Source organism: Ischnura elegans, chromosome 7, assembly GCF_921293095.1.
Source record: "Ischnura elegans chromosome 7, ioIscEleg1.1, whole genome shotgun sequence".
NCBI lineage: Eukaryota > Metazoa > Arthropoda > Insecta > Odonata > Coenagrionidae > Ischnura > Ischnura elegans.
This window is the reverse complement of record NC_060252.1, coordinates 21,630,846-21,654,625: the sequence shown is the minus strand read 5'-3', so window position 1 is coordinate 21,654,625 and position 23,780 is coordinate 21,630,846. Positions and strand designations below refer to the sequence as shown.

The window sequence follows — 23,780 nt, the reverse complement described above, 5'->3', positions numbered from 1 at the left end:
ATAATGATGACGAAACAATGCTTTGCATGATTTTTATTCTGTGCGGCGCTTATAAATTGTTTGAATAGTTAGTCATTATTTGAGTAAGGAAATTTAGTGATGCAAAAAAACAACTCCTTTCGTCTGGATTTATGCTTACGTTTATCGGATAGATGTTTATCTGTTGCCGCACCACTCCTGTTCCTGTATATCTGTTCGCAACAGGTATATTGGCTATTATTTGCTCCACCTCCGGTAAAGCGACAATTCGCTATAGCGAGTGTTTATTAGTGCACTGTGGGGTGTCGTTATATCGAGGTTTCACTGTATATTTCTCAGCACCAATCAATGCAGCTACTTTTAATGAGAGTATACTTTTTCAATAGGGTAGTTTCCTTCACCAAAGAAAACGAAAGGCATTGATTGCGATTCGTTAGCCACCATTAGTGTATTCATAATATACATATAGATTGGTTTTATAAATCCCAATTTAGACGAATGTTAATGGTCAATTTTAAACCTCATTTGAAAAAGGCCATATTGGCGCCCATGCGATGTCACTCCACGTGACGTCACAGGGACCTAGTTTCTATACGAGTAGATAGGAGTTTTACATCGTCTGAGATTACCAACGCATGCATGAGGCACAGAGCTCTGGGAAACATGTCTTAATAATCACCTATTAAAACTTGCCAAGGTCGCAAAGTTTCCTTCGTTTCATAGGGTAATAATAACAGGGTTCCCACTCAACCGTGAAAACCTTAAAACCGCGAATAAGCGGTGAATTTAGTCTACCGTGAAAAAACCTGGAAAAAGCCGTGAATTTCGTCGTAAAACCTTAAAAATCTCTCAAACTTGATTTTAGAACTACCATTGAAAGGGCATAAGAAAAATTGAAATGTCGATCATGTTTCAAGGTCAGTCACTCGCAGACACTGTCCATGCATTTATCTGCACACGTACATTCAAAGCACAATAGGGTAGTTTCCTTCACCAAAGAAAACGAAAGGCATTGATTGCGATTCGTTACCCACCATTAGTGTATTCATAATATACAAATTATTTGGTTTTTGAAATACCGGTTTAGACGAATGGCAATGGTCCATTTTTATCCTCATTTGAAAAGGGCCAGATTGGCACCCATGCGATTCCACTCCACGTGACGTCACAGGGACCTAGTTTCTACACGAGAGGATAGGAGTTATACATCGTCTGAGGTTACCAATGCATGCATGAGGCACTGAGCTCAGGGAAACATGTCTTAATAATCACCTATTAAAACTGGCTAAGTTAGGAAAGTTTTCTTCGTTTGATAAGGTATTAATAAACCTTTTTTAAGCCAAGCGCTACCATCCAGCAAGGTACTCAGCTATCCGCTAGCATCCTGCGTCCTATCAGCGCTCAGAGCCTCGATCAAGGTCACCTCACAAGGCGGGAGGGGGAACCAGAAATGCGTCGCACGGACTTTTTCCCATCATTCCTACTTACGCGTCGCGTTTTCGCGCGCTTGAAAATTTTCACTTTTCATTTAATCGCGAAAAATAGATGTTGTCATTTAAAAATCTAAAAGCGTGAAATACGTACTCCAGGAGTAATAATCTTTCGATTAAAGCAATAAAAAAATAATAGGAAACCACCCTATTATTGGTCCATGTGCCATGACGACCTGTACCAAAGCCAGAAGACTGGTAACCAAAGTGTTCATTAACCCTGGCGAAAATTCAGACACTTCTTAATTTCCCTGGCATCCTGGTCCCTCCATTTTCCCGCTCAAGTCTTAAGCCAGAGTCAAGCACAAACTTAAGCCGGAGCTGAATGTTGCCAGTGACGTCATGAGAGGTAGCACTTTCATTGCTGCATTTGCATTCGTGGCGTCTGTCGCGTTTGTTAAAGTTTTAGTTAACCTGCGGCCGATGATCGTTACGCGATCAATATTTCTGCCTAAATTGGTTTTTCTATAGACCGTGAATTTGAAGGCATCTAGACCGTGAAAACCTGGAAAAAACTGTGAATTTTATATTTCAGTTTGGGTGGGAACCATGATTAATCCTTATTTAAGCCAAGTGCTACCTGCGAACGGGGTACTCTGCTACCTGATAGCAGCCTGCGTCGTATCAGCACTCAAAGCCTCGCCCCAAGGTCACCTAACACGGCGACAACTGGAACCAGAAATACGTCACACCGACTTTTCCCAGCATTCATACTTAGCCGTCGCGTTTTCGCGTGCTTGAAAATTTTCACTTTTCATTTAATCGCAAGAAATAGATATCGTAATTTAAAAATCCAGAAAAAAATAATAGGAAACCACCCTATTACTTCATTTCTATCATGCCCTTGTGAACCCTCATATGGATTTACAAATTTAGTTACGTCGTTGGATTTTCGGCGCCGCAGCGGCGCCGCGTCATTTTTTGTTATTATCTTTCAAAGTCAGCATGAATTTACAAGGTTTCTGATTGATAATGGTAAATACATCTATTAGCTTTATTTCTCACCGTGTTTTGCTAGATTTGACCCATTCTTGTGGAAGTTATAGCAAAAAATCTTGAACGCTGCATTCTTTTCCATTTGTTGCCGTATTGCTCTCTATTTCTGTTCCCTTTGTCTGTTTTTTTCGAATGAAAGTTTTAATTTCGTGTGTAATGGTTGTTTGAAATATTTTTTCTGATACGCTGTGCTGGACAAACTCCGCTTTTTAATGTTTATATTGTTTATATTTTTATGTATCTAAATACTAAAAATGAGGACCGAATAAAATTCGTTTATGCCCATATGACATAATTTTCCTTCCCTGTGTCCACCCATATGTTTTGTCTTTGCATTGTATACAGAAGGATAAGTTACTAAACGTTAATATTGAAACAGCTGTAGGTGAAGTGAGAAGAAACGAGTGTTACTTTCGTGATTTTTACAGGATTCTGGCGATAAAGGCAAATCTCGCGAATACTCTGGGAGCTTATAACCTGCAGTTAAAAAAATAAAGTCCTATGTGTTTTGAAATATAACGAATATGGTATAATTAGCGATGTGTCCAACAACCCAACGCCACTTCGGAGGTGGAGCTAGAAGAGCCGTTATTTTTTCCGACCGCGGAGTCCCATTCCCTCACTGAGGACGTTTCCTTAGACATGAACGAGTAAATGTGGGAGTGCACCAGCTGAGGTTTTATTCCTGGATAGGTGGGAAATCCAAGAAAATGATTTCTTAGAAGTATGGGTTATAGATGGTAGGGAAGAAGGAACAGGCGCCTATTTTCTTTCGTCCAGCTCTGCGTGAGGGACGGATGGAAGAATGTTCCGAGGTGACAAAAATACCCTCAAGTTGGGAGGACTTCCCTCATCTTTTCTTTCCGTAGAGTTTCACTGACCCAAACATTGAGACTATCCATACCTTCCCACTAAGCTTCCTTATTCGTCATTCACCGCCTTCTTCCCCCATCCTACAAAACTTGATTGAACTCCTCTCCACCGTAATGACCCACCCGAGCTGGACCTTCTTGGAATGAAGGGAGGGCCACTGCGAGGCGTTTTGACAAGGCTATTGCTCCCTGTCCCTCATGCAGCGATGGAAGGATAAAGAAAAAGAAGGCTATTGTATCTAATTGTCTCCTTGCACTCCCAACCTTTTTCGCGATAAGGGTTTTCTACTCTTACCTGGCCTAACGATCTGGGTATTCCCTGATCCTTGGCAGTCGACACACTACCACCCCTTCTCCTCTAAACAACTTACCTGGCATTCCTTCTCCTTACTCCTACTAACTCGTCCCTTCACTTTAGTAAAACCCCCTATGAATAAAGTATCTGTGCATTTGAGTACAAAAAGAAACGAGAATTATATTCACAAATTTTCACTTCACGGAAATTGTCTATTCTCCTATTCATCATGAAACGATTTTTACCATGTAAATACTAAACTATAGGTCAGGAAAAATAAATTATTTTCTATCACACAATTAGTTGGGTAGTTATCTTCATTTCACCCTAATGGTAAACTGTCACATCATCGGTAATTATGTAAACGCCAGCAATTTTGTATAGACCATCGTAGCCGCAAAGGAATATTTTCGAATGAGAGGTACAAGACATATAACAGTAGCCGTGCGATGTGTTCTTCACGGTAGTCGGTGAAACCTCTGAATATCCTGGCAAGTACAGTTGCTCATTCAACGAGAAATATTCACACAACGGTGAGAAAGCATTATTCTATGATTTCGGATAATGCATTGTGTTAAACATTTTTTAGAATTGCTGATTGGTGTAATTCTAAACAGAGTAACACTGGGATTTACTCAAAGGTGACTATCACCACTACAGGTATGTGGACACGGAGCGGAGAAGGTGCCCAAGCAAAACTAAGACGGAAGCCATGGAAAAAACAACCTAACTTAGCCATGGGTTTCTATGAATAATTCTTGAAAAACGATGAAGTTTTGTCAATGAATATTATGACGAGGCAAGCATAATGATTCTTAGCTAAAAGAAAAAGCACAATTGGTATTGTAATATTTTCCTTTCGTTAAACAATTTCACTTGTTTGATAAGTTATAAATAATTAATAATAGGATTATAAATAGATTAGAGCATTTCATACGAAACATAATTGCTTTGACATTAGCGTTCAGAGTGCAGTCCCTAACGTAGCGACAAGGAAATAATCGGCCCTAGGAAAACTAAGTCGGAGGCCCAGGAAAAAACAACTTTAGCCATGAGTTTGTAAGAATAATTCTTGTAAAAATATGAAGTTTTGTGAATGAACATTATATCGAGGCAAACACTATAATTCTTAGTGAAAATATAAAGCAAAATTAGTATAGTTATATTTTCCTTTTGTTTAACAATTAAATTTTGTTTATAAAGTTGAGAAAATTAAATAATATGATTATAAATAGATTATAGCATTTCATACGAAACATAATTGCTCTTACATTAACATTGAGAGTGCTGTCCCCGACGTAGCGACGAGAAAATACTGAGCGCCGCAGCGGCGCCGAAAATCCAACGACGTAACTTTTTTCAATAGAGGCCAATAAAATGTAAACTATCAACATAATGCAAACAAAATTTTGTACATAGACGTATAAAGCAGAAAAAATAAACTACTGAAAATTTCAAAATGATCCATTGGAATGGAAAATTTTTACACCACTTTTAAAACCCCGAGCGCCGCTAAGGCGCAGCGAATCCATATGAGGGTTAAGTCCTTAAATTTTACACAATACCATGGAAAACTGAGCATTTCACTATAGTGTGGTACAAGAATAGCATCGAGTTTTATACCGCATTAGGCAGGTGTCGTCAGAGACTTGTAGGCTAAATGCTGGACTTATTGCTTGAGCTTTTTAGAACAGTGTGACTTGGAGAATATGTTTCTGATGTCAGAGATATGTTTCTTGGCTCAACAGAAGACATAAAAATAAGAAAAGTGTTTTTTGGAGCTGATAGGTGCAGGCATTATTTTTCTCCCAAACAATTAAGGGCTTACATGAATGCTAGGTGGGACTGAGAAGTCAAATCACTCCAATGCTAAAACTTTCTTTTTTTCTCATAACGGCTGATATGCAAACATGCTTCACCATACTACTATTAGGCAGCTTGCCAGAGTAGTATGTGGCTGTAAACATCTTTTTTTTTGTCATTCTGCTTTTTTAATGGTTATATTGCATTAGAGCCAATTGTGTGGCAATGTGAGCAAAGGAATACAGATACATAATTACATTTGAAAAATGAATTTTGTTTTCACAAACAAACCTTCTCTTCGAAAATTACAAGAAAAACCTTAGTAGCACCACTCAGCCTAACTCCAAATTGGAGTTCAAGTCATTAAGTCATGGAGTGGCTGTGTATTTCCAATGCAGAATAACAGAAACGTTTGAAGCATCCATTTTGATTGTCCCTTTCACCCATTATTAAAGGAATTAAATGGATAAGTCATTGTTCTCTGAAGGAATGTGACAACATTTGCTACTTATCCAATTTGTTTGCTTGCTGAATGGGGTAAGGAAAATGCTCCTCACCATCCCAGGCCTTTGGACGAGAGTCTAGTCAGTAGAGTTAATAAGAGCTAAAAATGCAAATATTCCACAGAGAAAAAAATCATTGGCCGTAACCAGTACATATTCGAACCCAGATCCTCAGATTTGTGGTCGAAGCTACTGAGGCATAATTCGCTTCTCTGGAAATTTATGGACTATACTGTAGCTAAATCGACTGAAGCATTCCACTGGCAATCAAGTAATCCAGGTTCGAATCCCTGTATCAGGGCGATGATTTGTTCTCTGTCGAATATTCACACAATTTGTGCATTGTGGTGACTCAACTCAACTGTGGCGACATGCAACCATGGACCAAAGCAAAGCATATGATTGTATTATTTATTGTTAAAATATTATTTCATCAACCTATCACTTTGAGGTTAAAAATTGTTTATAACTATGTTTAAAAGCACCTTATAGAAAACTTAACACATTATTTTTTACATTTATGCTTTCCTGGTGTGTTCATGAACTTCCAAAAGTTTCTACTAGATATGTGATGTTTTATTGATTTTCATGCATTCATTTATGTTCACGTCCAGCTGATGATAATTGAAAATAGTGTTTCAAAATTAAATTACTTTTTGTATTCCTAATTTTTAGTGCTGTAATAATGGATGCTGCATGAATTGGTTCACCAAAAGTATCACTTTCATCGTCCATCCTACTGACAAATTAATGTCTCCTACCTTCCTATAGGCGCAATGATTTTTTAAGCAATGATAAAAATCACTAAGGCATCAACTAAAGTTAAATCACCATCATTATCCATTTGGTTTAGGTACTTACTGCTTGGTATATGTTACGTAATTATTTATTTTATATTGTTTTTTGTTTATTTACCATTATTTGGTTATGCTGATGAGGCCCTGCAGTTGATGGACAGCCTCATTGATGTATGAGCACTTTGGTTGCACGTAGGTGTGTTATGGTGTGGGAGTACATATACCCAGTAGTAGCACTTGCATCAGTAGATGGTGCGTATCTCCTAAGGTGTTATAGGTACTTGGAATTCGGCGTAACCATAGCATCAAAGAATCATGTCAACCCATCTCTAGTATAAATAATATTCCCTCGTCATTTGTTGCACGAGGTTAAGAGAATGATAAAAAACTTGTGTTTTTCAGGAAGTTTTCAAAGCAGGCCAGCATTTTGCACAAACTTTTCCAGAGAGCATGGACCGCATTGAGGAGCTGAGTTCAGAGGTGAATTTGAGGACCAAATCTGTGAATAATAGCGGTGGTATTACTAGTCATGGTTTGAGTGTGGAGAGGGCGGCGAGTGAGGCTATGTTGATGGGAGTTGGGAGGAATCCCTTTGTTGAACAACGGCAAGCGCACGTGGTGAGCGAGACGTTTGACGTGAAGGACGAGGGCTACGCCCTGAAGGAGCAGAGGATGGACGTGGGCTCCCATCGAGTGTTGGACAAGGAGCAGGTGCGAGAGGAAGTGAATCTGATGCGAGCAGCTGGCGGTGGTGGGGGACGCACGGTGGCATTGGAGAACGTGCAGAGGGAATCGGTGATGGAGGGGGAGAAGATGGAGCCACATCAGGAGGGGAGCGAGGAGAAAGTCAAGAGCACGACGAGGAACGTTCTGGACATCCTGTCCCCATCCAAGCTCATCAACACAAAAAGTATTCTGGCTGGTTTCCACGAGTCCAAGTCGAATTTGCTGAGGAGGAATGGTAAATCGGCCGCCGCACAAAGTCCGCCAGCCAAAGATGACAGTGAAAAGAAGGAGGCTTTGCAGTTCATGCGGGGAATTATGGACGAGTGTACGCATCTGAAGAATTTCGATGTGCCAGTGGACCCTGATCTTATCATTGCAGTCACAGCCAAAGACGATGGGTAAGTCTTCTATATTTATTACTTTATTCAGCCTCATTCATGCCATTACTCGGCAGGATGGCAACTAGCACACTGGAGGACAAGATTTTTATCACAAACAGAGTAAATTCTGAATATATTTGATCTAATATGCAGTGTAGTATAAGTAATATATCAATGGGAAGTTTTGAGAATCATAGGAATTAAAATTAGTAGGAAGGGAAATCAATTCAATAGTCATTAGAACTAGGTAATAATCAACCTGTAAAGCATGGAACTGAACCCAATTGTGAAGTAATGCAAATAGGTAGGTAGATATTACTGTGTGATTGATAATCTATTATTAGGGGAAACTAATAGAGTAAATCATTTGGTTCTTCAAAATTTATTCAATCAGTGATGCTGGTTGGATAAAGTGCGGTGAGATACCAGAGGAACCCTTTGCAAAACAAATTTGGTGACTTTTGTTTACATCTGGAGGTTAGATCAGCATAGGTAAGTTTTCATTGATTTATTGAGAGTACAGGAAGATTAGGCCAACAATTTACTGATACATTCATTAAGTCGCAAGGGAAATTACTTTTACTTCCTTTACATGACTGCGTTACGATTAAATAGAATGAAATTATTTCTTTAATCTCTTCATCAAGTTACTCATTTATTCATATACATATGTACTATCGTTTTCAAAAGTATGTAGACACCCAAGAGCCCCACTTAACTGATATGGTAGGGTCGGTAAAAACTTGGAAGGTTGGCACATGAGGTAACCTGCATTTCTCACCAGTACGCCAGCAATAGCCGACAAGGACGGACGCGGGGGCTACTGGGCTAGCGAGACAGGAGTCAAACTACAGGCTCAAATGCCCTAGTGGATAGAATGCACTGAGGAAAATCGCGTTCAGTATCAGTTAAGTGGGGCTCGTGGGTGTGTACATACTTTTGAAAACGATAGTACTTAGGGTTAGTAAAAACATCCCTTGCACACAAATTTTTTTTCTTTATATTGTCGTATGTATTAATCCTCTCGCTTTCAATGTAATACGTAGATACATATCAACAAATGTACTCTCATGGATTAATTTTACATCTTCAGTGAATTTTGCTGACATCAGACAAATTGGAATTGACTAAACCCATACTCTCTGTGCCAGCAATTCATTTCAGGCGGATTTCTTGATGGTATGGCGACCTTCGAGGTAGCACAAGGGTGAAGGCTAATTGGCAAAGTGTGTGTTTTTGATAACTGGAATGCCTAAATTGTTACTTTTAAGGTTGATAGAGCGGCATCGGCTAAAGGCAAGTGATGTACTCGGGCTACTTATTGTTTGCGCAAAAGAGTTGCCAAAAATAAAATGTAAGCAATAGAAAACATAATTAGGAATGAAATGTGAGGGCAATTTTGCACCTCAGCACAATGTAAACGTCAAAAATGATTTTTAAAAGGTATTTACAGTAGTCAACTTGACTATATTATGTCGAAGGAAGCTGTCTACAAGAAGAACAATCTTACTCTTTGGCTTTTAGACTTTATTTCACTTTGGGTCTCACAGACATGAGTAACGAAAGACTGCGACCTCTCTCAACTCGTCAACCGCCCGAACAGCACTCTGCCCGGACGTAAGACTCGGCAGCGCGCAGGCTGCCCACATGACTCACAGCGCGCAGGCTGCCAACATAACACTACTCACAGCGCGCAGGCTGCCAACATAACACTACTCTCCCCTCTTAGTTGACAAATAATAAAACAATAGCAAAATGACAATCGACATGATAACTGTCGACCTGACAAAAGATACAATAAAACAAATGACAAGATTGGTTTATATTTTAACAGACTGACTAGATAAGAAATGACTTAACACCGAATACTTAACAAAAGACATTACTACAATAATAATGGGCATATCCCAGATTCAAGCTAATACAAATTTAAGCAAAGTTCGAGTCGGAATACCTATTCGGTTTCCTTATGACTCGTCCAGACCTCCGCAATTCGTTTTGTGTCTCCTTATAATCATTCACCTCACATTGCTCACTCTCACCACTACTAGTTTGCAAATTGCGAACTTTAGCCGCCAGAGAATTGCGTAGCTGGGCATTATCATAAAATTCTCTGAGCTGATTTACATGTACTTAAACCACAACATCATTGGACAATTTTACTATATAAACAAAATTGCTAACCTTCTCTATAACCTTTCCCAATTCGAATTTGACACCAAATTCTTGCTTTTTATTAGGGTTAACCCATACTACTTGGCCTACCTCAAATATTTTGAATGATTTCCTGTGTTCTGTGACCTTTTCATCAATTAAACCACTCTTAAATGTAACTTTTTTTTTGAGACCCGACAAAGGAACATTTGGCTCATATGTTAACAACATCGACATCGGTGATTTTCCCGTCACCGAGGACGGTGTAGACCTATAAGCAAATAGACAGTCAAGTAACAGTTCTTCAGTGATAACATTTTCGTTTCTGTGTCTCTTTTGTAAATGAAATTTTGATAACAAATTTTTGAAGGTCTGGACACTACGCTCAGCCAGCCCATTTGATTGAGGAGAATATGGAGGAGTGAAAATCAGTTTAATCCCCTTATTGTAGCAAAAATTCTTCATGCAATGAGAACTGAATGGTGGTCCATTATCACCTACAATAGTCTTTGGAAAGGAAAATCTTGAAAAAACTTCAGCCAACTTGGACAATACCGCATTGAAATCACACCTATACCTCAAAATAAAGCATTCGATCCATTTCGAATATGCATCACACACTATCAAATATTTATTTCCACAAAAATCAAATAGATCCACATGAACCCTTTCCCAAGGAAAATGAGCCAATGGCCACGATTGACGGTACTTGTTATTTGTTCTATTCCTTGTTGACTGACAAATGTCACAGGTTGCTATTTTGTTATAAATATCATTATCTAATCCAGGCCACCACACATATGAACGTGCCAATAATTTGGATCGTACAACACCCGCATGATTAAAATGCATTATCTCTAATACTTTCTGTCTTAAACTCTTAGGCACAATAATTCGGTCACCAAAAAATAAACAATTGTTACTTACAGATAAGGCGCACTTATTTCGTTCATAAACCTTCAATTCATCTGCACAAGAATTTGGAAAACCTTTTAAAACATACTCCAAGACTCTGCTCATCAACTTATCATTGCGAGTGTGCTCACTCACTTCATCTAAATCTAACATGGGAGTGGACAAGTATGTAAACAACACTTCCTTATCATTTATGCTATCTGAAGATGGTAAGCGCGACAATACATCTGCATGAGGAATCAAAGTTCCTTTTTTATGTACCAGAGAGTAGTTATAAGCCGATAAAGTGGTAGCCCATCTTATTAATCGAGAAGAAGCCATAACTGGAATTTTTTTTTGTTCCCCAAAAATTGTTTTCAGTGGCAATTGATCACTGAAAATTGTAAATTTCCTCCCCCACAAATACTTATGAAATTTTTTTACACCAAAAATTATCGCCAATGCTTCCTTATCTAACTGAGAATAGTTCCTCTGGGACTGATTTAAGGTAGCTGATTCAAAAGCAATAGGCCGCTCCTCACCATTTTCAATTTGACTTAGGATGGCACCAACCCTAAAGGAGCTGGAATCCACCGACAAAATTAACTCTTTGCTTGGATCATACAGAACAAGCATAGAAGCTTCAGATAAAGCTGTTTTACATTTGGAAAAGGCAATCATACACTCCGAAGACCATACCCATGGTTCATCTTTCCTCATAAGTTTATGGAATGGTTCCAAAATATCAGGACACATGTGAACAAAATTTCTGTAGTAATTGAACATAGAAACAAAGGCTTTTAACTGTGTCAAATTCTCAGGTGGTGGCATTGACAAAATTTTCTCAATCTTGGTGGCAGAAGGAACTTTACCCTTACCTGACAGCTCAAAACCCAAAAACAATAGAGAGTTGACAAAAAATTCAGATTTCTGTACGTTCAGTTTGACATTATATTCCTCTAATCTTATCATGACCTTATTTAAAACTTCCTTACAAGTAGCCAGATCTTTACCACCAATTAAAATATCATCTAAGTATGGTGCCACATGATCAATTCCTACTAAAATGGAGTCAATAACAGACTGAAAAATTGCACATGCAGGAGACAGTCCAAAACACAAACGATTAAATCTGTACAAACCTCGTATTGTGTTAACAACTAGAAAATCCTTACTAGCTTCATGCACTTCTAATTGCAAGTAAGCCTCAGTTAAGTCTAGCCTACAAAACACCGTACAGCCAGTAAACTGATTAAAAATATCCTCAGGTATAGGCATAGGGTGTTGATCCACCTTCAAAAACTTATTCAAAGTTGCCTTGAAATCGGCACACAATCTTATCTTTCCATTACCTTTAGGAACAAGAACCAAAGGGCTTGCCCAATCAGACGTTTTCACCTTAGTAATTATGCCTTTAGACTCTAATCTATCTAACTCAAGGCCTACTTCATTTCTCAATGCATAAGGAACCGTATATGCTTTATGAAAAACAGGAGGAACATTTTCTTTCAAATTTAGATTAACCTTAATATTTTCAATTGGTTTATCATTACTCTGTTTAGAAAATAGTTTAGGAAATTTCACTGACAAGGACTGAACGTACTCTTCTATGCTAGACCGAACAGACATACAAGTTTCCTGTCTACTTATTAGACCAACCTCACCCTCATTATACAAATGAGGTAATAACGTAATACCCCAATTTGGTGCTAATACTGACAGCCAATCGCGACCCAGTATAGCAGGACATGATACATTTCTTATAATTACAGCGGAAAATATTGTACTCAACTTGCCGTAACAAATACTAACCTCACACTTTCCAATCACATCTAATAAGTGATTCCCAACACCTTTTATAGTACCATAGTAGGGCAAAATTTTCGACAATAACTGCAATTCCTTTGCAACATCATAACTCAAAATCGAAATAGAGCTCCCAGTATCAACAAGGAACCGCACAGATTTACCGTTAATAACAATATTCACAAATAATGAATCAGACTGAGACTTTAACACATTCACAGATACATTGACTCCAGTAACAACAAAATTCACTTGTTGCTTGCCACAGAATTCAGCTGTATGACCTTGACATTCACAATTGTAACACAACCACTTATTAGCTGGACACTTATCTGGAGTATGTCTGGAATAGCAATACCGGCACCTCTTCTTCTGACCTCCTTCCGAGCGTTGACTAGGTGATGGCGAACGCCCCCGGAATGGAGACCCTCGCCTCGGCGATGACCCCCTCCTCGACTGGTATGACGTCGACCTCACGGGAGAACGAAAACTCTTCCTCGCGGCAACACGTTCAAATGAAGGCGAACCCTCAGACTTGGAGGAAACCATAAAAGAGTCAGAACTCGAACCGGCCATCACCAATGTTGACTGCTCTACCGCTTCCATCTCGAAAATAATACTGCAAGCCTCGTCGAATGACATTGTGTCCTTCTCTGATAATAGACGACTCACCATAGACGTGTTCCGTAGACCCGACACCAGCCTGTCACGCAATGCTTGATCCAGGAACGAGCCATAGTTGCACTTCGTTGATAAACGCTTGATCTCAGAAACGTAGTCTTGTAAGGATTCCCCTGATTGTTGCTTACGAGAATTGAACTTGTAACGCTCAGGTATAACCTTACTTATCTTTTTATACCTAGTACTCAAAGCCTGCACACACTGATCATATGTAGCCTTAGCGAAATCTACTGGAGCTAATAAAATTTTTAAATCCGCATAAACGCCCGGAATCAGATTCACACAGAAATGACCTTTCTTGAGTCTGTCTTCGGTGCCATTTATGAGAAAGAATAACTCAAGTCTTTCCACGAAGGAATCAAAGTCCTCGATTCCGGGTTCAAATATAGGAGGTTTCGACATGACTAAAAAACCTCAATTACAATCACGCTCTCTTAACATGGATATTACTGTTGAAAGATAGCACACGTTCGCCAGTTTTCCTCGTCGCCAGATATTATGTCGAAGGAAGCTGTCTACAAGAAGAACAATCTTACTCTTTGGCTTTTAGACTTTATTTCACTTTGGGTCTCACAGACATGAGTAACGAAAGACTGCGACCTCTCTCAACTCGTCAACCGCCCGAACAGCACTCTGCCCGGACGTAAGACTCGGCAGCGCGCAGGCTGCCCACATGACTCACAGCGCGCAGGCTGCCAACATAACACTACTCACAGCGCGCAGGCTGCCAACATAACAGACTAGTTTCAACACTGCTACAAACCTTTGCACACTGAACTGTTGACGACACCTTTGACTATGCATGTATTCTCAAACTAAGTGGTAAATCCTAAATGAATATATTTATTTATAAACAAAAGATATGTGAGATGTGTGTAAGAGCCAGGAAACCAATTGTATTTGCGTAATTTAGGCGAAGTTGGTTGGTAAACTTCAATCTTTTTCTGATCCCTTTAATTGACTCAGTTTTTACAATATTTTGGAGGTTTAAGTGTTATTTGAATTTTCCTCCTACCTAGATAACAGAAAATATGTAAACTCCATTTCTGAACTGGGTCAAAAGCTCATTTGTTGAAATACTTTCGTTGCACCTACTAGGTCATTGGAAATCAGTATGTGTCCATCTACTGGAATGTGAGAAAAGTGTGACTGTATTTTGTCCAATAGTTTATTTCTTTGAAAATTTGCAACCTAGATCTTTTTACTGGTTCTGGAAATATGAATATGAGCATAGTTGTTTCTGCTCAATAAATTTAATAAGTTGATGTAAAGCTGAATCAGCTTAGTATTTTTTTAATATTGAACAATTTTGAACTTTATAACAAAAAAATAATATATTTATGCATTTACTAATATGCATTGTTCTTAATCATCGTGATATTGTGAATGATGATCCAGCCATGACACATATTGATTGGTTCGGTGTTATTGCTATTAACTGAATGAATTTATTATTATTTGTTATAAACTTTTCTCTGTATGCTTTATCATTGTGTAGTTACGTTCCTCAAGAAGGAGTCACCGATCTGCGAGACATTTGGCCTGGCATTGAAGTAAGGAACTTGGACGCTGGCCATGTTAGTGCCTACGTCCTATACCAGCACACTTTTAGGTATGTACCTGTGTGTATTTTTCTCACTCTTTCCCCAAGCTAAGCGTTAAGCTACTCGATTCTTTCGGAGTGTTTTGTATCCTGGGGGACAAGATTTTTATCACAAACTCAGTAAATTCTGAATCTGTTTGATCTAATATACAGTATATATATAAGTAATATCTTGGGATCAGTGTAGTATAAGTAATATCTTACCTTCTCTCATTGTCATGTCTTATGTTTTCCCACACCCTTCCACTGCCAGACCATTTTGAGTGCCAGGAAGTTTGCAAGATTTCAGAGTTTTTATTATGTCTTGTACTTAATTTTATTCATTTTTTTAAAGTCTTTCCCCAATGTTCTGGATATGATCTGGTATGAAAACCTTGGAAGAGTTATGAGTCAGTTGATTTTTATTTTTATGAAATGAAAAGAAAACAATTTTGGTATTAATGGATCAGTCAGTTCCCCTTTTTTCGGTCCCACTCCATCCCTTGGTTCCAGTTCTTGATTCTTGTTCTTAATTTATCACTCAAATACCTCAATTTTCAGTGCTATAAGAGTTTTATGTCTGATGAAAATTCTAACCTTGTTTGGTATTAATTGCATCTTTGAGAAAGTTTACGTTTTCATTCACTCAAAGCATCGCTAGGTAATCAGAGCCATCATGAATAGCATTTATAATGCTGGTCCTAAAATACCATTGCCATAATTATCCCTTGAGAGGGATAACAACTTTCTTGAGGTATTAGGAGGGTCTGTAATCTGGAATTGTTTACTACAAGAGCAGGCACAAAGCTCAAACTGTAAGTATTAACATGTACCAAGAAGTGAGCTTCTATTACTTTACAGAAGTGAGTTTTGCTGAGGTGAGATGTAGCTTCTTTATCTCTGAAGTCTATGATGATGTACGTAATAGCAAGAGTATTCCCATAAAATGAATTGCGTCAAATGAATAGGACTTCTTAATCAGCATTCTTCCGCCTGTGCTGGAACCTTCCACTCAGTTGGCTGTTTCCATCTATACTACCCCACAAGCAGCCTAAAAGGCATGTGGCAGGGGGTGTTAACACACCAGCCATTTGCACATAAAAAGGAACTGCTCTAAAAAATTTACGACTGGCTTTTATTGAAGTCCTTTATGGTTCGGGGGAAAAGGAATTCGCATGTCTGTCCGTTCGGAAAAACATCTCTCTTAATTCATTGCTTTTGTCAGACCTGGAAATATGTATAGTTTTATTACATATAGTTATAAATATATAATATTAGTTATATTATTCTCCCTCAACTGATTCCTACACCAGATGACTTTTGTATTGAATTTCATTTAGTGGCGCTAAAATGGAATGATGATGGGATGCTATGCTGTCTTTCATAGCCAAAACTGTATACCATTTGTCTAAATTTGCAAATTTTAAAAGGATGAAGGGCATGGTTTGTTCCAACCTGGATAAAAAATTAATTTTATGGACCAATGTCAAATGGTCATTAACCAAAATGTACCCTTATAAAGGATAAATCTTAACGCATCAAATTACTGAAATTGTGTTACTGCCAAAAAAATGTCTTGCCCTACATTTCTCTGATATCCTCTCATCTCGTGAACTGTAATGCAACAAGAACCTTAATGTATAAAACATTTCAGAGCGGATATTTTCAGTTACCTACAGCTTGTCGAAACAAGTAAGTAAGAAATCAGTCAGCAAATTGAAGCCCATTCATTATTCACATCAGTGGAGCATCCATTTAAAAAGTATTTTATAACTTTTCAACTGTAAGCAAACGCTAAGTCCATCGACTATCTCTACTTACAAGATAAGGATAAACTTCTTTTGATGCGCAGAAATATTAAATGAAAATATCATCATATGCAAATGAATTATGCATATCCCTTGACCTCCTCCTTTCCAGATGTAATCGACGTCTTTCTTTTATATATCTAGACAATAACTGTTGAATCCGTATGTGCTCCTGCACCTGTGCGCTTCATATTTTTCATGGAACAATCGCTATTTAGTCGATAACACTTCGTAAATTTCTTTTACAACTCCTTAGGCTTGCGATGTTATTTTCCATGGCCTATGTTATTACCGCCTACTAGACAGGTTCTAATATAACGTCCTTCAGGTCTTAGCTACTGCTCAACTTATGGCCTTTCCCTCAGAGGATAATCGCTCGAAGCCATACGTATGTCCCGACACCGTAGTTAAAGTCAATTTCAACGTATGGCCCGACCATAGAATTATTGGAATAACCCTGCAGATCTGGTAAAAATGTTAATTTTTCTTGAGCAAAATTTAAGAAAACTAATGAAGTTACAGAGAAGATTTGTTCATTGAGGTTTTTGATTTATTTACTTTATTAAATTATATTATTGTCATTGAATTCGTGTGGTTACTTGTTGTAACCTTCCTTTTATTGGAAATGAAAATAGAAAGTCCATTGTTGGAACCGAGAACTGGGAACGAAAGCGAGAAATGGGTAAGAATGGGACGTGTATCAAGAACGTGTAAAATTACTGTCTGACCTGTACTGACGGACTGTCCAATTTTGTGACTTCCAAGGTTATTTTTCATTATTTTTCAATTGAAAGATATTCTGTCATTCTAAACCTCTAATCAAACTAATGAAATTTCGATATTTGTAATTTTTAAATATTTTCCATTGATTTTCGTCTTTCACATTATTTTCTTAATATTGTAAGCACTTTTTAAGCTCACTCCATTAGTTAATTGTTTTCAATTTCGAGGAGTGTTTTAGAAACTGGCTCATCCTTTGTGCATATAATATACATATAAATACATATTAATTGTTGGATGCATAATAACTGGTTTTATATTGTTTTATTTCAGAGAAGCAATAAAAGATGCATTTGAAAGAGCTGCCAGGAAGTACTACAGCATTGATAACTTGAAATCATGATGTCAAAGCACTGTTCAGAATCATTCTAGAGATGTAATGTGGAACCCTTATTGATGGTAGTATTGATTCTTGATGTATTTGAAATGAATGACATGACAGCATCAGGCCCTGGTGAAATAATGTACAGCTCTTAAATAAAAAAATATATATTTTTGCTAATATTGAATGAATGTATCTCACTTTCTGTGTAAATACATTGGCAGTAATTAAATATAAGCATATACACCCAGAAATGTAGATCACCTACGTTTAATGAATTGTAAAGTCCTTTTAATATAAACTCTGTGAGTTGTTTTATTGTATCTGTGTTTCATTCCAACAGAACAATCATTAGAACGTCCAATGGTGAATCTGTAAGATTATTTAACTCCCCTCACACAGTGTGAAGCACAGGACATTACCATGCAGTGTATATTTTTTCTATCTAGAGGTAATTTTTAGCGTTTATATTTTGCCTACCAATTCATTTTCCTAATCTCAAAATTACTTGCCCAAGATTTTTATCTGTAATTATTTTATTACTTTCTAAACAATTTTTCAAAGAGATAAACTGTCCAATTTTGTGACTTCCAAGGTTATTTTTCAATTGAATGATATTCTGTCATTCTAAACCTCTAATCAAACTAATGAAATTTCGATATTTGTAATTTTTTAAAGTTTTCCATTGATTTTCGTCTTTCACATTATTTCCTGAATATTGTAAGCACTTTTAAAGCTCATTCCATTAGTTAATTGTTTTCAATTTCGAGGAGTGTTTTCATTGATTGATCTTAACTCACAATCTTAACCACTCTTGAAAGTGATAAAGTTTATCAATAAAATTTTTTTTTCACTGTATTTCATTTCAAATATAAAAACACATGAAACCCTGACCAATTGAAAAGCTTTGGTTTTTTACATTTTAACGGTGTTTTTTCATATCTTTTATTCGAATATATATATTTAATAACACACTGTGCCACCTTTGAATGGAAAAACCCTCTGTTTCATCACAACATGAAAAAGTCAGGAGGGCCAGCAGACAGAGGTAAGCAGTCAATAATTCTTCATTTTGCTCAAGTCATTTTAAGTCAAAAAAATTGAATCCAAATTTTGATTGCTCAGCAATATTCTTTGACGAGCATGTTATGCGTTAGAAGTTATCAAAGAGTCTTCTTAACAAACAAATGATGACATCAAAACCATGCTGCAGCTCCGTCACTTTCTTCATGAAGTTGTCCTGTATCAAGACGTCACATGGCCTTTTTGGAAAGCGGTAATGTATTCCTTGTGAAGCTGCCTTGCAGAATCCATTCCCTATATTGATCTGTAAAGTAGGATATAATAAATTATGATTAACGTCTTGGGATAATAAAGCATGGAACCTCGTCCTATAGTTCCGTTATCAATAAATTATTGCATTGTATAATGATGAAAGCATTAATCATACTTGAAATGTAGGCTTTTGCTGCAAGATTTATTAGTATCAGAGGCTTAAGGAAGTAGCTGCATGGAAGTGGCCATTGCAGGTTGCATAATCAGGCGAAGAATATAGTCGCAAGCCGGAATGCTATACCATTGAACAAACTTTAAAAATATATTTTCTTTCGCACAATGTATTATTGACAAAATTTAGTCTCAAGCATTCAGCATTAAAATGAAGGCAATAAAAATATGTATATTGCCCCTAATAATAAATATAAAAAATAATCACTTGTGCGATATCATTTTGAATTTTTTTACTTCAGCATTAAAATAAAGGTAATATAAAAATACACACCTTTGAATTAACACTTACCTTTTTTAGACTTGTCCCTTTTAATGGAATATATATGAAGAATATTCACTCCTGCAATGTGATTTCCTTTTTTCAACTTCGTCATTAAAATAAAGCGAATATGAAAAAAATACTTACCTCTGAATTATAATTTCCTTCTTCCCACTTGTCCCTTATAATGCAATAAATATAAAAAATATTAATTTCTGATTTATCATTTGAATTTCTTTACAACGGCATTAAAATGAAGGTAATATAATAAGTACCTCTGAATTATCATATCGCTTTTTTCCAAATGCTTCTCATAATGGAATATATATAAAGAATATTCACTTCTGATTTATCATTTCACTTTTTAACACTTGCACCTTGTAATGGTAAAGATATCAAAAATATATTCTTCTGCGATATCATTTCAAATTTTACTACTACCACATTAAAATAAAGGTAGTAAAAAAACTCACAACTGAATTATAATTTTGTCCCTATTGTTTCCATTAGTCCCTATTGTTTCCATTAGTCCCTAAACATAGAATGAATACCTATTAATTTCACCTCTATTATATCATTTTGCATTTTTCTACTTGATATTAAAGTAAAGGTAATATAAAAAATGCAAACCTCTGAATTATCATTTTGCTATTTCAATCTTGTCTAATTGAATAAATATAAAAAATATTCATTTCGCAAATATATGTTGAAATCGCAGAAGCGAATATTTATTATATTAATTACATAAGTGAGAAGTTTAAAAAAGTGAAATCATAATTCCAAGGATTGTATTTTTTATATTACCTTTATTTTAATGCCAAAATGAGAAATGATATTGTAGAAGTGAGTTTTTTATATTTATTCCGTTGTAAAAGGGACAAATAGGAAAAAGTGAAATGATACTTATTACTAGGTTGGTATTTTCTATTTCCTTCATTTTTATGCCAAAGCAAGTATTTTTGATGTGTATTCCACTCTAAGGGAAGATTGAAAATAAGCCAAATGATATTTCAGTTATTTTTTATGTACCATATATTTAAATGCCGAAATAAAAATACGAAATGGTATCCCAGAACTGAATATTTTTTTATATTTGTTCCATTTTAAAGTACAAGTGGATAAAAGATAATTCAGAGGTGATTGTTTTTTATAACACCTTTATTTTAATGTTAAAGCTGAAAAATCAGAAATTTTATGGCCCAAGTGAATAATTTTTATTTTTATTCCATTATAAGAGACAAGCGGAAAAAATCGAAATGATATATCAGAGGTGTGCAGTTTTTATATTACCTTCATTGCAATGCCGAAGTAAAAAAAAAAAAAAAAAACGAAATATTATCGCAGAAATAAATATTTTTTACATAATTTAAATTATATGGCCTTTCCCTTGGGCTACAACCTTGTCGTGGTGGAAAGGCTTGCGCGTTCCTATGACCCTAAGAGCTGCACTGGCGGGATTAATTCTAAATTATTCCCGGTAGGGCCACCCATGCCAGATAGGTCGAAGGGTAGGAGCCAGACGAAAGGTAGTCCACATGATGGTGTCACGTGAAAAACACTGTTGGAATGGAAGTGGGAAACCCTACCAACTATCTCTTCCCTGTAAACATGGAGTACAACCAAATGAGCCTCGGAATCTCATCGCCCGGGACCCGTCCGCAAAGGGCGGGTGTCGGGCACGGCAGCGAGGTCGGCAAGGTCCTCGGGGTCGCCAACATGCGAAATCCTTGCAGAGACTTATCATCATCATCATCAGCTGAAGCAGCAATGAAGAAGGAAGAAAAGAAGACCAAGAAGATGGAAAAGAAGAAGTCGGCTATTAATGTAGGGACGTGGAATGTGAGGACTATGATGAGGGTGGGGAAGTTAGAAAATATCAAAAGGGAAATGGATAAAGGGAGGATAGATATCTTAGGATTATGCGAGGTGAGGTGGAGGGATGGCGGGGACTATTGGAGTGATGAGTATAGGGTTATATATAGTGGAGGGGAAGAGAGTCAGCGAGGGGTAGCTTTAGTATTAAACGGGAAGATGGGTAAGCGTGTGGTAGGTATAGACCAGGTAAGCGATAGGATTCTGGTGGTAGAAATTGAGGCGTGGCCCACCAACCTTGTGGTGGTCCAAGTTTACATGCCCACTAGCAATCATAGGGAAGAAGAAGTAGATGAGGTGTATGAACAGCTCGAGGAAATAATTAGAGACACACCGGGTAAGAAAAATCTGGTAGTGATGGGGGACTGGAATGCCTCAGTGGGGGAAGGGAGGGATGGGCACGAAATAGGAGATTTTGGTCTAGGAATGCAAAACGACAGGGGACAGAAAGCAGCAGAGTTTTGTAGGAGAAACAAATTATTCATCACAAACACGTGGTTCAATCATCATAAAGGGCGAAGGTACACGTGGAAAAGTCCAGGGGATGTGGGGAGATATCAAATAGACTACATTATGGTAAGACAGAGGTTTAGGAATAGTGTGAAAAACTCGCCCAGCTTCCCCGCAGCGGATGCGGATTCGGACCACAATCTAGTGCTCATGAAATGCAACGTAAGATTCAAAAGACTTATGAAAGTTAGGAAGGCGAAGAAATGGAACATAGAAGCCCTGAAGGGGAGTATGAGGAGAGAATATCAGGAACTAGTGGACATTAGTATACGGGAGATTGAAGGTACTAAGACTGTTGAGGAAAGATGGGATAATATTAAAACGGGAATAGTCAAAGCGGCGGAGAAGTCAATTGGTTACGTTGACAGTAGAAGGATAAAGAAGCCGTGGATAACGGAGAAAATGATAAGGGAAATGGAGGAGAGGAGGAAGTGGAAAAACGTGAAACGACACAGAACAGGGAAAAAGAATGTATAGGGAACTGAATAATCGATTACGACGTGAAACTAAGAGGGCAAGGGAGGCTTGGTGGAAAAGACAGTGTGAGGAAATGGAAAAGTTCCAGAAGGATGGAGAAATAGGCGCGTTGTACGCCAAAGTTAAGTCGCTATCGGGCGGCAAAAGAGGACAAGCCATGTCTAAAATTAAGGCTAAAGATGGGAGGATGCTAACCGAGCGAGAAGAGGTACAGAGTAGATGGAAGGAATACGTGGAGGACCTGTATGACGGAATGAACAGACCAGAGAGATTGACTCTAGAGGAGGAAAGTGCAGTGGAGGAGGATAATCTTGGGCCGGGGATATTAGATTCGGAAATAGAGAGAGCACTTCGTGATATGAAGGCTAGGAAAGCAGTAGGCGTGGACAATATCCCGTGTGAGCTTCTGAAGAATCTAGCGAAGGAAGGTAAGAAAAGGTTTTTCGAACTAGTGCGCAGGATCTATGAGGAGGGATGCTGGCCGGAAGATTTCCTGAAGACAGTTTTAATTCCGCTTCCGAAAAAGAAGAAAGCTGTGGAATGCGGAGATTATAGGACTATCAGCTTAATATCGCACGCGGCGAAAGTGGTGCTGAGGATATTGAACAGACGAATGGAGGCGAGGGCAAACGAGTATTTGGGCGAAGATCAATTTGGTTTCAGAAAGGGGAAATCAACTCGTGATGCAATAGCAATAATGAGGTCCCTTGTGGAGAGGAACCTAGAATACGACCAGGACGTATATGCGTGTTTCGTGGATTTTGAAAAAGAGTTTGATAGGGTGAACTGGGTAAAGTTAATGGATATTCTCAAGAGAATAGGTGTAGATTGGAGGGATAGACGACTGATTCGTAATCTGTATATGGCCCAGACTGCGCAAGTGAGGGTAGCGGACGGAGAATCTGGGTGGGCAAGCATTGGCCAAGGTGTGAGGCAAGGCTGTCCTCTATCGCCGCTGCTCTTTAACGTGTACGCTGAAGAGATGGTAAGGGAAGCGTGGGATGAGTTAGAAGCTGGGATAAAAGTGGGAGGAATGATGTTCAAATCAGTGAGATTCGCAGATGATCAGGCGCTGATTAGCCAGTCAGCAAGGGGGCTTCAGGCTCTAGTGGATGCGTTATACGAGCGTTGCAAGGAGTATGGGATGAGGATTAATCACAAGAAAACTAAGGCAATGCGGTTTTGTAAAGCATCACGAGCGAGGAATGTGAGACTTAAGATGAAGGTGGGTGGTGAAAAACTTGAGCAGGTTGAGCAATTCAACTATTTAGGCAGTACGTTAGAG

General features: G+C 37.9%; 1 protein-coding gene across 2 annotated transcripts in view; it reads left to right on the top strand.

The window, feature by feature from the left end:
• LOC124161984 (protein ABHD18) overlaps positions 1 to 18,189 on the top strand; it is a 32,297-nt gene extending 14,108 nt beyond the window's left edge. For both annotated transcript variants that reach the window (XM_046538277.1, XM_046538278.1), the window contains 3 exons: positions 7,138 to 7,859; positions 14,875 to 14,988; positions 17,820 to 18,189. In XM_046538277.1, coding sequence (XP_046394233.1) covers positions 7,138 to 7,859; positions 14,875 to 14,988; positions 17,820 to 17,889 — 906 coding nt within the window. In that variant the 3' untranslated portion in view covers positions 17,890 to 18,189. The remainder of the gene's footprint in view (positions 1 to 7,137; positions 7,860 to 14,874; positions 14,989 to 17,819) is intronic.
• The last annotated feature ends 5,591 nt before the right edge of the window (positions 18,190 to 23,780 follow it).